The 17,057-nt window shown below is 35.4% G+C and overlaps 2 protein-coding genes across 2 annotated transcripts; both read right to left on the reverse strand.

The window, feature by feature from the left end:
* Positions 1–794: 794 nt before the first annotated feature.
* On the reverse strand, positions 795–3,123 carry LOC113732904 (putative pectinesterase/pectinesterase inhibitor 22). The gene is made up of 2 exons (XM_027258939.2): positions 2,104–3,123; positions 795–1,669 (listed from the first exon to the last, which is right to left on the reverse strand). Exons 1-2 carry the CDS (start codon positions 3,101–3,103, stop codon positions 999–1,001), a joined length of 1,671 nt encoding a protein of 556 aa, XP_027114740.2. The 5' UTR covers positions 3,104–3,123; the 3' UTR covers positions 795–998.
* A 2,863-nt stretch (positions 3,124–5,986) lies between these two features.
* On the reverse strand, positions 5,987–12,955 carry LOC113732905 (F-box/LRR-repeat protein 3-like). Its single transcript, XM_027258940.2, has 7 exons — positions 11,764–12,955; positions 11,452–11,577; positions 9,321–9,425; positions 8,830–9,229; positions 8,574–8,703; positions 8,201–8,495; positions 5,987–6,558 (listed from the first exon to the last, which is right to left on the reverse strand). Exons 1-7 carry the CDS (start codon positions 12,406–12,408, stop codon positions 6,313–6,315), a joined length of 1,947 nt encoding a protein of 648 aa, XP_027114741.1. The 5' UTR covers positions 12,409–12,955; the 3' UTR covers positions 5,987–6,312.
* Between the last annotated feature and the right edge of the window lie 4,102 nt (positions 12,956–17,057).

Below are 17,057 nucleotides of genomic sequence, written 5' to 3' on the forward strand. Positions count from 1 at the left end.
CAACTCAATTGAGTTGAGTTGGCATTTCTTGGTAGAAGGATCAACTTCGATATTGCAAGTTGGGTAGATTGAATTATCTCTCTTGTGAACGGGAAAAATGCGAACATTAATGAATGAAGCTTGATACCATTCATTAATGCGAACATTACGGGTAGATTGAACAAGTTTTTGATACCATTCAGATTATATGTCGAAGAAAACCAGAATGCAGCCAACTTCTAAGAAGCCACACTTGCAGAAAATGGATTCTTGAAGGACGTAGTTTTGTAGGCTACTTGGCACCCCAGAAGACGTACAACCTTTTTTTTTGTGTCCCTTCCATTTAAGCATTATTCTTTTACAAGCATACCTTGGTTGGTCTGGTCAAATTTCTAAAGCAGAATTTTAAATGGGAAGCAAAGCGATGGTGTAAAAACTAAAAACGGGTACTTCCACCGGCCTAGAGAATACTGCCTTGGTCGAGCCTGCCGGTTGAACCTTCGCTAAGTTATTAACTTACTATGTTTTCAGCCCTTTAGCCTCAGGAAGCTCGCATCAAATCTTCTGTTACGAATTTTGTCTCTGTTCCGTTTTCATTCAACTGCTACTTGTATTGTGCTGCTAAACTTATCCTCTAATAAAATCCTAAAAGTTATTGATTGTTAGACTTATGCAGAATAGAATTTTAAAAATTATTAATCAATATACATGACAGTTAAACAAGAACGGAACAGAGACAAAATCAGGGACAGACGATTTCAAGCGTTCTTCGCCTCCTGCGAAGTGTAAAACATGACATTAAGAAAATTCTAAAATTATCAATAAAAAAATTTATTCCTTTGTATAGCCATTCATGTGGAGGTCTTTATAATTTTTTTAAACAATAAATAAAACAACTTCCCTATAAATAAATACTTAAAACAACTTCCCTAGATCAAACCGTCAAGGGCTAGCACTACAATACTGGCTGGCAACCAATATAGCCCATCATTATTGAACACCTTAGAAATAGATACTGTTTAATTGGTCAAACCATCTGTGAACTTGATCCCAGTGCTCGGCAACCAAGACCGCCCATCAATGAACCGCCCAACCGTGAAGTAACCGGCCGCAGAAGCATCCATAATGATATGATAGCCAGGCCATTTAACCCTGCCTGCTAGAGATGCACCTGGCCCATAATTCCTATACTCTCCAAACCACAAAGTACCCAATGCAAAGTTCCCGCTCCACTCTAGCCAACCTCTAGGCTCGACCATAGAACTCATGTAGGTGTTCATGAACACCGTTCTTGAAAATTGTTTCCAAGGCCGGCCTAAATAAGTGGGCCTCGTCGCGTAAACAAAACTATCTTGAATGATAAATCCAGTGCTTTGATCTGGGCTTTTGCGGCCTTGGGCTGTGATGGTTACTTTTTGGAGGGGTAAGGGATTACCTGTGAATAATTTGCAGTTTTGAAGAACAGCTGAACCATTGCCAAAGATGAAGTCTATGGTGCCATAGATGCTGCATTCCCGGTAGAATTGGCGGAGGGATTGGATGTATAGGGTGTCCTGATGCCCCTCCATGCTGCACCGGAAGAAGGCCGATTGGTCGGAGTCGACTCGGAGTGCCACTCCTTGATGGTTTTCCGGTCCGGCGGTGTTACGAAATGATATGTCTCTGGCTATAAATCCCTTGCCGGAAACAGCTACAAGAAATACAAATTGATTGCCATCATCAAATAACTTCTATGAAATTGATCGAAATTTGTAGCTTGTTAAATTGAAAGTTAACACCAATGAACATATCTAAGTTCATTCCGTATAGGTCACCTTTGGATAGTCAAAAGAAATTTTAAATTGGAGAAAGAAAAGGAGCTGATCATTTGAATCTACACTTTTTTTTTTCCCTTTTGGCTGTTTTCTTTTCTTAGAAAAACCAAGTTGTTGTTTTGATTGTTACTATATGGCAATCCGTTGGCCTTTTCCCGTAGTAAAATAATAGGAAAAAGAAACCTTTTGGTCTCACCCTATTCAAGAAAAATATTTAATGAAAACTAACGTGTATTTAAGTATATAATAGCTCATAGAAATAGCAAAGGTTCAAAATTTTGAAGAACCATATAAACAGAGTATTACGTACCAACAGTAGCTGTCCTGAAAGTTGTCCATCCTTGCATGAAGTTTCGGTTACCAGTGATCACAGTTTGCCCAATTCCATCTCCCACAAGCATGATATTAGTCTTTTGCTTCCTCATGTCAACATTTTCATGGTAAACTCCTCTCTTCACATATATGATGTACCTCCTAATACTATAGCTAGGAGCCTCGTATACTGCTTGAGCTATAGAACGATAATGCCCACTCCCATCCAATGCAACAACGGAATCAACATGCATCCCTTTTGGACTAGCAGAAACTATTTCTTGATCTCCCTCAGTCATCCACTCTGGAAAATCCACGCTTTCACTAGTGTCATTAGGACTATTTCTTGGTGGCTTAAAAGGTAGACTATGCAGTCTAGTGTACAAACTCAAAACATTGCTAATTAGTTGGGTAACTTGTGTTAGACTTCCCCTAACAAACCGCTCAAGACGCCGGTCCGTGCCCTCGAATCCTTCCAGGCATGTGTCTTGATTGCTCAACGCAGCGCTGAGCCACGCCTTCAGATTTCCTTCATAGTGAGAATTCTTGACGCCGGATCTAATCCTGTTCATTTCTGCTAAAGACCATGCTAGCTCGGAGACTGAAAAATCAAGAAGCTCTTTGCAGTCATCTATTGCAATTTGCTCGCGATAACTCACCGAGAGTGTACTGAATTTTGTGAGTGAATCAGCGGCTAATCTTGCCTCATTGAGCGTGTTCTCCAGGGCAGCTTTGAGGACTGAGATGGGATTTTGTTGGCTCCAAGTGTCCAGCCTAGATTGCAGGTTGGCGAGACATGAAGTCTGATCATCAACATGTTGACAAGCTTGTGTCATCATGGTCTCAAAGCCCTGGTGGTTTTGATCTTTTGGATAAGCACTGGTTTCTTGGGATTGAACTTTGGATCCGCAAGGTAAAAGAATGAGAAGAAAGAGAACAACATTGGAAAATGCCATTGTTTTACTGTGCTGTTGCATGGTGAAGAACGTGGTTGGCATTGCTGTTTTACGCGGCAATATAATATGCATTTATTTAGAGAGTTCTTAGATTCTTTGATACAAAAGACAAGGAATATCTATCTCTTCACTCTTGCTTGGAAAACTATGCTTTTGCAAGTAACAGAGTACAAGTTATGCTTCCTTGCATACTATGGGATCAAATATTCTTCACTGTTTATGTCTTGCAAGCTAAGTAGTCTGCTTCTATCAAAAATTTTTCAGGGATTCTAGAGCTAAACGTGACGCTACTGTAAATGTTCATGTAAAAGTTAGTTAATTGCTGCCCGTTAAGAACTATATTCCTAAATCTTTAGTCTTGACCAGCATTAGAAATTTGCAATGTCATAAACTATGTGCTTTTGTGTGTGTAAGTTGTTTGGGGAGAGGAGGGTGGTGGGGGAATGGAGGCTAAGGAAAGGTATATGGTTAAGGGATTTGCAAATCCCTTGCACTCGTCCTAGACTAAAAACTGTGTAACAGTTCCAGGAGAGCTATAAAACCACCCAAAAAAAAAAGTGATTTTGTAATGCAAATTGTGTTCTAGATTAGTCATACAATCTGTTTAAGTGATTTTACATGCCACAAGCATTAGAACTTCCATATGTACAATCACAAGTTTGGCTGGCAATACTGTCAAAGGGATAATCTTCTTATTAGAGCAATATTTTTCCAAATATCAACATTACTCTCAATAGTTAATTCCATATATTTTCATTGATTTTGTTGGCCCATTACTCACCAATTACTTCTTTTCTTCTCTCTCTAATTAATTGAATAGCTTGCCTACTTCTTCTATCTCTTTAATTTATTTATCTATTATTTTCATTACTCATTGTTTTGGTTTTCAGTTTTTTATAATATATTGTAATTCTTTTACTCTAAAGCGCTCTTATTTTTAATTTTTCAAGTTGTATTTAAAGTTTTTTTTTGGCAAATACAATATGATTTAACTCAAACAACTAACAATCTAAAATGAAAATAATCCAAAAAAATGTACACACACTTCTTCCTTCATATTCGTGGGATATAGAATGTAACACATTTTACAATAAATTTAATCTAGTTATTAGAAAATACGGACACATGTTGAAGTCAAGATTTATATAATAATTAAAATAGTGGAAAAGATAGTGAAGTTTGAAGATCAACTACACACTAATAAACCAAACAACCAAAATTCAAAGAAATATAATATGTTGCATATATCCTAGGATTGAGTTCGAATAATATCATAATAGCAATCACACAATTTTTCCATGGTCTTTAATTAAAAAAAAAAAGAATTAAAAAAAAACATAGTAGACCTTCAAGATTTTAATTTTATAATATGGAAAAATTGATTCTCGTATGAAGGATTAGATGTGGCCTAATATTCCCCTTCTTCTCTTGCAAACAAATACGAGTTTGTCTGCTAAAGTAGCCATTGCATCGTAAAGATTTAAGGTTCAGCAAAAATTGATGAAGCCATCTAAGAGTAGGTAAAGCACTTGTAACAAATCTAAACAAATTGACGAAAAATTGTAATAATGTACTGATAATGATGGAAAACATAATGGAATAAAAGTAAAACAAAATTGTAAGCAAAGATTATTTAATAGAAAACATAATGGAATAGAAGTTAAAAAGAAAAAAAAATCAAGAAAAATTGAATGATATTGATGAAAAAATAACGAGCAAAATGGAGAAGAGAGTAATGCAAAAAATCTTGAGCCACATCATCTCTAAGTATCGACAAAATGAAAAGAAATTGTAAAATAGAAAAGATTGAGAGACATTGGAAGGCACGAGTTGGAAAGGATGTGAGAGAAGCAAACAAAACCTTATTGTGTCAATAAGAAAGAGAAGAAAAGGAGTAATTGTTAGATAATTGGTCCAACAAAATCACTGAGAATATATGAAATTAACTAGATTGGGGTAATATTGGTATTTGAATAAGTATAACTGTGGGTATTTACATAATAACTTGAGCTTAGGGGTGAATAGACACTCATTTAAAATTCCAATTACAAAATAGTAACACGGCATTACATTTCAGATTTAAGAATTCTTTGCTTCCATTTGCCAAAATATTCGTAATGAATCTTCTGTCCTATTTCCTATGCCACTCTCTGTTCCATTTTTTATTATATTGCTATTTTTTCTTCACAAACATCATATTTTAATTCTTTTTTTATTTTCTTAAGATTCAATAACTATTTAATTAAATAAAAAATAAATACAACAATCTCAAAAAAGTAATATATAATAGAAGCTTAAAAAATACAACAAAAAATTCAAAAAAAATCTCATTTTTTATGCATTTTGATTTTTTTAATTTGTTAAATTTTATGTATTACTCAATTAATAACTATTGGATCTTAAGAAAATAAAAAAAAATCTAAAATATGATATTTATGAAGAATAAATAGCAAAATAATAAAAAGTGAAACAGTAAGTGGCGTAGAAAGTCGAACAAAAAATACGTTGCACAAAGTATTACACTCCCATAAGTCCGCAACCAATCTTCTATCTCACACTCTGTTCCACTTTTTATTATATTGCTATTTCTCCTACATAAACATCATATTTTAGGTCTTTTTTGTTTCATTAAAATTCAATAACTATTAATTAAGTTATACACAATTAAAACATGATGTTTATGTAGGAAAAATAACAATATAATAAAAAGTGAAACCGAGAGTGACACAGAATGTGAAACAGAAGTTCCGTTGCGCCGTAAGTCTAGTACAGTAACACGTCTTACAATGCTTGCCAAACATGATTAGGGTATGACCCAAGATTCATAAGATTCTAGCAATAAACTAAGAAGCTAAAACAGTTGCCCTAAGAATCTATGCAAGAAACCCCACACTATATATATATATATATGCAAGAAACCCCAGATTAGGATGCAAATTCCACAAATCTCTTGGGCGTTTTTCAACTGTTCCAATGCACAGATAAAACCGTTCATCATTTAATACAGATTAGATCATTAGACTGCAATTAACCAACCCCTTAGTGTTTTCTACTCGATAATAGAATAAAAATCATACGAATACATGTGCTTGAGGCCTTATTTTGTGGCTTGAGGCCTTTTACAACACCATTAACGTTCTTCATTCCAATTTCCCAGTTGCTACTACGAGTTTCTTTTCTGTTGCATGTATAATATGTATAATCTATAATATGAAGCTGCACACATCTAGTTGTAAATTATTGTGGAAGGCCTAGTCCCATCTAACCCTGCAGCCCCTTGCTGCTAGCATCTCAACTATCTCCTGGGATAAGTGAAATCTAAGGGAAGTAAGCAACTTGACCTTCTTGAGCCTCACGCAGCATGCCCTAAGAGCAAGCTCAAATCCATTTACTGTTACATTGATGAGGTTGACCAACTTTGCATCCTGCAGCCGTGTCAAATTTCCCATCACCATGCAGAGTCCCACGTCTCTAATGGCACAATTGCTCAAATTGATCTGCTAAAACTAAAGTATTTCAGTACTTTCAATGACCAACTTTCTTTGCTTATATCATAAAGATTTTAGTTAGTAACAGCATATATGTATCAGTATTTTGACAAGCACAATGCAGAAATGACAAAAAATATTGGCCTAAATCTTCTCAAGAAGGAACACGATAAGAATACGAGGATAACCAATTAAGCACAGCTAAAATCTGTACTTGTACAGCAGTTTTACATTGTAAAAAGTACAGCAAGCAGACTCGTCAAAATGAAGGTTTCATATTGTCAATTCAAAGTGGATGAAGAGATGTTAATGCTTTATAGCCTATCCTATATGTCCATCCTTTTGGAATGCATGCACTACAGTTATAAGGATTGGTCTTTCCTGCACTGATACTGTTTATGACTTGCGCACACTAGATGGCACAAGCAATAATTTCTCCGAAGTATGAACTACAATGGTGACCTGATTATTGTGCACAAGTTAAGGAGTTAACTTATAAGCACACAGTCTGACCCTTCGAATAGGCCAACAATTTTTATCTTACCCCATAATATAAGCCAAATGTGGGTATTAAACCTTTAGGTAACTTCTATATGCAAATTTATGTGTTTGCATGATTTGTTCCACTGACAAATAATTCCAAAAATATTTTGTGGTCGAGTATATGCATACAACAAATACCAGAGGTATTGCTGCATGCTACAGAAAACACTAAAGCTTCATTAACAAAGTCTCTGCACTCGAACAACCATGTTGATGAAACCATTGACAATTGAGTAATAAGAGATATATATACAGATTCAGAGTGTGTATACAAATAACATGAGGCTTTTTTCATGTAAGTTGTGTATGTCATATCATTTTGTGTCAGAAAATTTTGGCAGGCCCCAAATATATAGAGGTGATGATGATTATATGTCTTCATATCTTATATAGAAAGTACAAGAACTCAGTAGAACTATCATCCTTACAGTTAGAAACTTGAGCATGAATCAAAACAGAAATGCTCGTACCAACCTTACCTTTAATTGACTCCTCAAAAATTAAATATCTAAAACCTAAATGACATCATCAGTTCATCTCACACCTCAGTTATCAGATCTAATAAGTTATATAAAGAAAAAGATTCTCCTTGCTTGTACCAATTTCCGTGAGATTTTTTTTCGGGGGGTGGGGGTGCGTGTTTAAAAGGACAAAATTGCTAATCTATCACATGCCTTGCTGAGTCAAGTATGAGAAATATGGAACAAAAGGTAACTGTGTAGCAATGATATCTGAAAAAATTAAAAAACTTTCACATCATAAGCCGACAGTAGCTGATACATGTGTCTTCCTAAATAAATTTTCCCACTTCCAAACAAGTGTTCCACCATCATGTCACATAGGTAATTTTTAATGAGAAAAAAGGTCCACTGCTCAAATTTATAATTGTTCTCTTGGAAAGGCAATGTTTTAATTGCTTCAAGACCTTTCTTTTCAACATAAAAACCTGATGACCATGGCTTTTGTGAATTTACAGATATTCATGATTAAGATTTAAAACAATAGTATGGCATCATACTCCACTGCTATACCTACTCCAATTCAACACTTTTCTATTTAAAGTTTTCAACTTTACTCATATTCCAATTCAAAGTTGAGACCTTTTTACCTGTCGCAAGTTCCTTGAGTAGTGGGCAAGAGCCCAAAACCCTGAATCATCAATGTTCTCACAGTGTTTAATGTCCAATTCCGCAAGTCTCTTGCATCCAGCCGCAACTGCTGTCAAACCTTCGCTTGTTATGTTCAGCAAACCCCGTATCTCCAGATCAGAAAGAACCTCTATGTGACCCAAAAATTTCATCCCTCTATCGGTTATTTTATTGCAGTAAGACAAGTTCAGCTTCTTTAACTTCTTGCAACCAACTGACAATGAAGCTAATGCATCATCCCCAACTCCTGAACACCTGTGGCCAATTATCTAGATCATTATACCAAATTTAATACCTCCACTTATGCTAAAACCACTTTAGAAAAATAATTACCTGTAGAGATCAAGTTCACAGGTTTTTGTGCAGCAAGAAGCAATATAGGATATTCCCTTGTCTGAGATGTTAGTACACAGCCCCAGTTTCAAGCATACAAGCTTTGAACATCTAGACAAATAGCCGAGCCCTGAAAACGTCAAAAAAAAGAAAACATCAATACCAAAAGTATCTAATGATTCACTAAATTATTTTAACAAAAAAAAAAAAAAAAAAAAACAACCATGTGGTAGCTTCAAAAATATCTTCTAGTTACCTAAGTCAGTAACACCAGAACAATCTGTGAGATCAAGTTCCTCAAGTAGGTAGGAAAATGATCCAAGACTATATAGGCTCTTCTCAGTCAATAAATTACAACACTCTAACTTAAGGCACACAAGATTCTGACAGGATTCTGCTATTCCTGTTATTGCCATGTCTGTAATGTCACCGCAACACGTCAAGTTGAGCATTTTCAAATTAATGCACCCAGATACTAGCTGCAAAATGCCATTGTCTGTTACCCCTTTGCATTTCCCAAGTCCAATTTCAACCAAAAACTTGCAACTTGTGCTGATAAGTTGGAAGCTAGAATGAGCAATCCGTGCTCCATCGAGTGTTAGAGTCTTTATATTCTTTAACTCCAAGGAGAGACAATATGGGGTCAGGTGAAGCTCCTGCATGACATTAATGACAATGACAGCTCAGATTCCACACCAATGCAGTTAATAAGAACTTAAGTTAACTTTCAACTGGATATCCACTTACAAAGAAACAGTAGCTAGCATGGAGCTCTATCAAGCCATTATGTCCTTTGATAACTGAAACAATTGAAGTGGAGCTCAGCTTGTCACATCGTGATATGTCCAGTACCTGTAGACAATGCAATCTCAAAAGTGAATTTGAAGAGCATGGTTTATGCCATGATAGATCCCTCAACTTCATTAGCAGCCTTAAGATATAATGACACCTATAAACCACCATTACAATAGCAAGGATGATGCAACTAATTGACAAAGTATATGATACCATAGGAAATTAACTGCTTGAAGTTCAGTTACTGTTTAAACGTGAGCAGCAAAAAAATTATCTTGCTATAACGTACATTTGTTTGAAATATAACAGTGTTCATGCTTCTTTTGAGACTGCATATGTCCATTGAGAATTTCATATGACAAATGTATATGCTATCAATGGTTTACATAGAAAATACCAAAAATGGCATCTTTTCACAGTTCAAGATAACATGCACAAACTCAAAATGCAATGGATTACTGCACACATATTAAAACCCAATTACGCAACTTACCCTAAGTTAACATGGAAATTGTCGTTTTAGTTTTGATACCAGCAGGTAGACTGCAGCTTGTGAGCAGCAAATAAATGACCTTTCAGTTAAAAAGTAAATCTGTTTTTAAAAATAACTTAATTTTCATGATCGTTTTGTTACTGCACATCCACTGAAAATCGCACATGGTTATTATATTCTCTGTAGGGTTAACCAGACTATCTAATAAGTATGGGCATGCCTGAAGACTGTGCCACCATCTAATGATAATATGCAGCAAATTCTTTCCAAAAAGAACAGCAGTTTATTTTGGGAATAAATTTATCTTATAGTACTGAATATAATCTAACATCTGTCAACCATAGGAACTAAGATTATGTTAGTTGACTGGTGGACAATCAATAATGCAATAGACCAACCAAGAAAAACATCACGTTCTCTGACAAAATTGTAAATCTAATATTATATCCTTCACATTCACAATATTCGGCTGCATGCTGTTTCAGCTTCTCTAATTTTACCTTGAGGAACTTGAATAAGAACATGTATGTGACACTAAGCTCCAAGTGCACTTAACATGCACAACACCTGAATTATGTTCAACTAATTATGTCTATGATGGAGACTAGCTTACTAAAAAGGGTAATATTTCCATAATTTTGATTAGGCTAATCCTCATAATGAAGAAATATTAAAGATATTAAACTCCTCGACATTAAAAAAAGGTAATAAAAAAAATTCCTTAAAGCAAATAAAGTTGAGCACTGGTGCACCTACCTAAACTACAAAACGAGATATCCACTTGCCAAGGCAAAAAGCCTTCATCTTTTCATCTAGTTTTCAATTGAACATGTAACAACGGTTTTTTTTTCTCATTTCCTTGTATTATCTACTATGTCACCAGCATATTTAATAGTTAACGCATTTTACAGTTTCTTTTTTAACTCTTTTAAAATGCACCACTACAGCTAATTCCAAGAGTTCATTTCCAATTGTTAGCAACTTTCAAATGGGAGAACTTGAGAATTTGAAATACAAAGGAGAAGTTTGAACACGTTTATGGAACTCCCTAGGCCCTATTACAATCATACTGGCAGAGAATCAAAGTACATGAATATAACCATTTTAAGGTAAAAAATAATGAAATGAAGAAATAAAAGACGTGATGCAAAAAAGCAAGCAAAGATAAAGGATTAATACACTTCAAGAAAGTAACAATATAAAAAACAACTTCCAAAATAAGACATATAGTTTAAACAACCATCACAGACTAAGATACGTAACAAGAAAATGAAAACTTCCATAACACATAATTTCGGCTATTCATCAGAATCCAACTTCTAAGACAGCTCCAGCAAGTTTCAGCACTATAGCTACAATTACTGTGCACTAGATCACATTCAAGTACAAAGATATAGTACACTGCAAACATTTTCTTGAAAAGTATGCAGTTATAACTATATATACCGTTATATCTATCCCGTAGATAACTTAAAAGAGAAACTGAATCGTAATAAGTGTTTCAACCACTGCTACAACCAACTTCATTAATTAATAACCAAATAAGACACCCTCATAATTATGTCAGAAGCTATGAATTGAAAGACTAACCTGCAACAAAGGGCACCCTTTTCCCAGATACCTCAGCCCAACATCATCCACCATTCCACACCTCATCATCGCCAATACCTCCAACTTACTTATCCTACTAATCGAACGCAAAGCCTCATTTGTTACCTACAAAAAAAGACAAATAAAAACACGTATCAATATCCACAAACAAACAACTGAAAAATACCTTCACTTGACTATCACTTTGCATGCAAATTCGTGCTCCCAAAAATCTATTAATATAAAAGGATTAAGTACACATGTATTCATGTCTGTGGAATATTTAGATGTTAATAAAGAAGATGAACAAACCTTTAGGTAAGAAACGTCAAGTTGCTTCAAATTTGAACATTTCTTGGACAAAAGATCGATCCCAATATCAGTTATCTCCAAGCACCACTTCAAACTAAGCTTTTCAAGTCTTCCACAGCCCACAGCGATCTTAGCCAACCCAACATCAGTTACACCAAGACACTTATCAAGCCTCAAATCCCTCAAATTCGCAGCACAAGAGATCGCAGAAGCCTCCAAATCGCCGAATGTGCAGCAATACGAGACGTCGATAATCTCCAGTACAGGACAAGACTTAACCAGAATGTCCAGCCCGTAATATCCTAACCCACAAGACCGACTCAAAACCGCCCTCCTCAACTTCGTAGCCCAAAATGGGACCGACCCATTTCGGAGGAGGACGGCCAAAGCGCCGTCATCGATGCGGGGGCAGCCGGAGAAGTCAAGGGAGTTAAGACAAGGGAATTTCGAAAGAAGCTGGGGGAGAAACTCCGGGCGGAGGATTCTCAAATGGGTTCTCTGAAGAGAATCCACACGATAGAAGGTTTTGCAAGTAGCCCGGAAGGATTTCTTGTCGGAGGAGTCACCGGAGAGAAAAGAGTAGATTCGAGTCAAAAGGTCTTCGTTGAGCAAAAACAGTAGGCCTCCTGCGGTAGAGATGTCCATATTAGTAATATGATAACAATTCTGGGGTTGTTTTGGGATTCTTGGAAAAATGAAGCAGTAGTTTTAAGGTGGGGACGAAGAGGAAGAGTAGGCGGAGGTTGAGCAGGGGTTCAAGGGTTGAAGAGGAAACCGAGCGAGATGAGCCAAAACGTGTTTTTCGGACCAAAGGTGTCATTTTTCTCTTGAAGTAGTTAAGGTTTATGTGAGTTTTGAGGTTTCTTGAAGTTTGCCAGTTTGAGCTACTTGTCTAACAAACCTATCATAACACACAGGATTGGATCGTGGATGAGGATGACCGTGTTTTGGTGTTAACTGTGTGTGTTTAGTGGGTGTTTGGGTGTGAAATGGTGGGTTGATTGGATCGTGGGGGAGGATGACCGTGCTTGGGTGTTAACTGTGTGTGTTTAGTGTGTTTTTGGGTGTGAAATGGTGGGGCAAAGGGGAGGTGATAAGTGGTGGAGGCAGCTGGTAAGAGAGACTGAGAGAGAGAGAGAGAGAGAGAGAGAGGGGAGGGATGGCATTAATTGATTGATAAGTTGAAAGTTTACACATACAAACAAACAAATGGTGTAGGGGATAATAAATGAGTGGGGCAAAAATCTGTGTCACGTGATAGTCACGTGGATGAAAATTTATCATTCAAATTTTTTTGAATATATATATATATACACACATATAATATATATATATATATAACAAAAAGTGTGAATAATTTTGACACTATAGGCTAGTGCAGGCCTTGAGACCCTGATGTACAGAGATCATGAATGGCCACCAATATAGTTCTCACTTCCTGCTCTTTTTTTTTTATATAGAAAGAGTGGAAAATTTTATTAATATCAAACTAAATCTGTTTCAAAAGCAGAAATAACAAAATAAGGTGGAGAGTCATGAATTGGCGACCAATATAGTTCTCATATTGAGGATCACGAATTCAACTCAGTACTATCATAGAGAACATAATCCATCTTTCTTACAATTGAACCACATAAATTGGCTTAATTTTAAGATCTTTATGCAGTATGTTGGAGCCTGTGCATAGGAGCAAAAAATGTCCAAAACTATGTACTTTTTTTTTTTTTTTTTGTAAGCAAGAAGATTCGAATCCAAGATCTCACGTTTATACTCCTTCCCCCGGTACCACCCAACCCATCCTTCCCCCCCTATATACTATTAAAGAAGAAGTAACAATAAAAAATTTAATGGTTTGACTAACGAGATTATGTACTCGTTAAGAGAGATTTTATGTATTATTTTTTTATAAAAGTGTCATTTTTTAACTAAGTATCAAAATGCAGAGGATGCAATATCTGTGAGTGTCTATATTTTCGTGATAAATAAATTAATGGTTTGTCTAACGGGTGTCTAGATTCATACCTACAGGAACTTGTTAAGATGTATTTCAGAAGTTCGAATTTTAGAAATTTAAAACTAATTAGGAAAAACGTATAAATACAATGAGAGTTTTTAGAAAAAAAATATATAAATACATGAGAAAGTAATAATTGTTAGTATATGTATACATAACAAGTTATGTGGAACCTAGGTGTATTAACCAATATTTACAAGACACCCATTAAAAAAAACCCATAAATTAAATATAATTTAAATGTGCTAACAAGTGACACCCGTTGTAAAAACCCAACCAATGAAATTATCTCAAATAATATTTTGCTTGCATCATAAACACATTTTTTAACCCATCTTTTTTATATTTTCAACCATTTTCTTTATCTCACATACATCACATCATAAAAAATGCTACAGTAATTATTCCAAATAATATTTCAAATTGGATAGTGTATTATTTGAAATAATACTTGAAATAATTACTGTAGCACTTTTTGTAATGTGTTGTATGTGAGATAAAAAGGTGATTGAGAATATAAAAAGATGAATTGAAGAATGTGTTTATAATGCAAGTAAAATATTATTTGGGATAAAAGCACTGTCCAAACATTGTTTGACTGTGACTGTGACTCACAAATCAATCTAAAACAATAATATGGCCTTTGACTGTGAGTTTGTGCCCTTTACGGCTTACGCAATTACTGCCTGATGCCTGATGGTAGACCGCATGTGAGTTGACCGTGCATGTGGAGAGACTTTCTAAATCAATTTACTTAGGGGGAGACATAGTGTATATAACCGTAATACCCTAATCCACTAATAGGATATGTGGTCATTGTTATGTGATGTGAAATGGACTCGGAACTGGATAATCTCTGGAATACTTCAGCATGCTTAGCTGGAGAATCTCTTTCTCCAAATAAGTAACTGCTTTGACATGGGGAATCAGGTCAAGTTTGGAAGAATCATTAGAGGAAGGGATTTTGGCAAAGCTATTATCGAGCACAAAATTGATGCTGAACCAAAATGTTTTTATTCAGAAGATGGAACGATTAAGGATTAAGACAATGGTAGTGTCATATTTACTTTGATTTTTCAAAATCACATACACAGCATAAAACGCTTTACCAAGGGAATGGTGTGGAGAAATCAATAGAGGAGGGGATTTTAACAAAGCTATTATCAAGGACAAAATTTGAACTGAACCTAAGGATTTATTATTCAAAAGATGGAACTAGGGTTGCAAACGAATCGAGTCATATCGAATTTTGAATTTATTAAACCGAGTTGGACTTGTTAATGTGTGAGTTCGAATTCAAGCTCGAACTCGTCAAGCCAAAAAAATAATGCCTGAGCTCGACTCGACTTAAGAAAAGAAAAGTTCAATCTCGACTCATTTCTGTCTCACGAGTTTAGCTCGATTTCTGGCTCGCGAGCAGTTAGAAATGTCAGCTCGAGTTTCGCTTGATATTTTGGCTCGCAAGGAACTTGAAGTCAGCGCTATTTTAATTGATGTAGAGGCATTTTTGTAATTTCACATCAACTCGAGCTTTTCAAGCGAATCATTGAGTGATCGAGCCTAACAAATGACTACTTGAGTTCGACTAATATATATTAACGCCCAGATCGAACTCGATGTTAACCAAATTCGAGTCAATTGCAGCCCTAGGTGGAACAATTATAGGACAATCACAGTATAACTGAATATTCACTTTTGATATATTGTAATTTTAGACATATGTATTCACTTAAATCAAAAGTGATTTAGATATATGTAATTTTTTCTTAAGGATTAAGTAATTACTTAAAACTCTAACTTGCTGGTTGATCTTAAAATGTGAAGTATTATTTTTGAAACACTAATCTTTTGGTATCTGTGTCATAGTCTTTCATGCATAATGAAATCAACCCCCGTTATTATACTCCACTATATTTTAGCTTGATGTTATTATAGAGGTAAAAGAATCTTAGTTGAGATTTAGCTAAAAACTTAGGTCCCGTTTGGATTGCATTTTCCGTCATTTTTCATGAAAAAATTACTGTAACGATTTGATGTATGTGAGGAAAAAAAGTAATAGGAAAATGTGTTCACGGAAAATGACGAAATTTTTCTACGAAAAACAGCAATCCAAGCAAGGCCTATTGAAGGAGACCCTTGAAACTCAACCTAGAATATTAAGGTAAGATAAATAGTGTGTTTGGATAGCTAAATTTTCAGGTAATTTTTTTAAAAGTATCGAGAAAAAATGTCGCATTATGTAAACACGTCCTTTATCATCGTTCTATTTTTTAATAACTTTTTCAATTTTACGTAAATCGTATCAGAAAAAGTGTTGTAGTGTGATTCTAAAAAAAATTTCCAAAAAATTTCCATTCCAAGTTTTCATTTTGACCATATCTATTTCAATTTTTGCACGTCTTTTTTTCCTAAAACTATGCGTGATATGCGTGTGCGTGTGCCATAGGCATCATTTAATCATTCAACAATTGCCTTAATTAGTTAGTGGGCATGAAATTATGATGAATCAACAACCAATGGGCTAAATCTCAAAAAAAAAAAAAAAACAACCAGTGGGGCAAATCTCGAAAAGCACAAGAATAAAGTGGTCTGGATATGAATATGAGAATATGATGCACCCCGGGGCACGCAGTACAACGAATAAGACGGAGCAGGTAATAGTACAACAGTAGTACGCGTACGAAAGTCGTCAATCGGCTGACATGAATCAATTCCGCCAAGAGAGACAGAGTGAGAGAGAGAGAGGCTTCTTGGAGACTGCGCCGTATGTGGGCCCTACTAACGTGCAATGACCGTACCTATCTCTGAGATGGTACGTCCGGAATCCGATGTAAAGATAACGCCAATGGCCCAACGGATATAAACTTGTGAAAGACCATCTTCCATTTATTTCTTTCCCAAATAAAGCTCTAGAACTTTTTTTTTTTTGGGTGGAAAAAGTTTGAGTAGATTAAATTCCGATCACTTTTACTGATCAAGACATGCTCTTAGGACCGTAGGTCACATGCAAGCACAGGTCAGGGCATGTCTTTGAAACTGTAAGTCACTTACAAAGGTTCGTAAAATCACCTATCAATACGGACCTTACATTAATAGTGGTATTCGAACATGCTCTCGAAACCCAAAAATCGTCCACTAATATAATTCTCACATTTTATAGATAGTTCATCAATACAGTTCTTATATCAACAGTCGACAAATGAGATTCAAGCACACATCTTTTTGTGAGAAGGTAATACGTTCTTATTAACTGAATCAACTTGTATTATTATAATGTAAA

The sequence above is a fragment of the Coffea arabica genome, chromosome 2e (assembly GCF_036785885.1).
Source record: "Coffea arabica cultivar ET-39 chromosome 2e, Coffea Arabica ET-39 HiFi, whole genome shotgun sequence".
Lineage (NCBI taxonomy): Eukaryota > Viridiplantae > Streptophyta > Magnoliopsida > Gentianales > Rubiaceae > Coffea > Coffea arabica.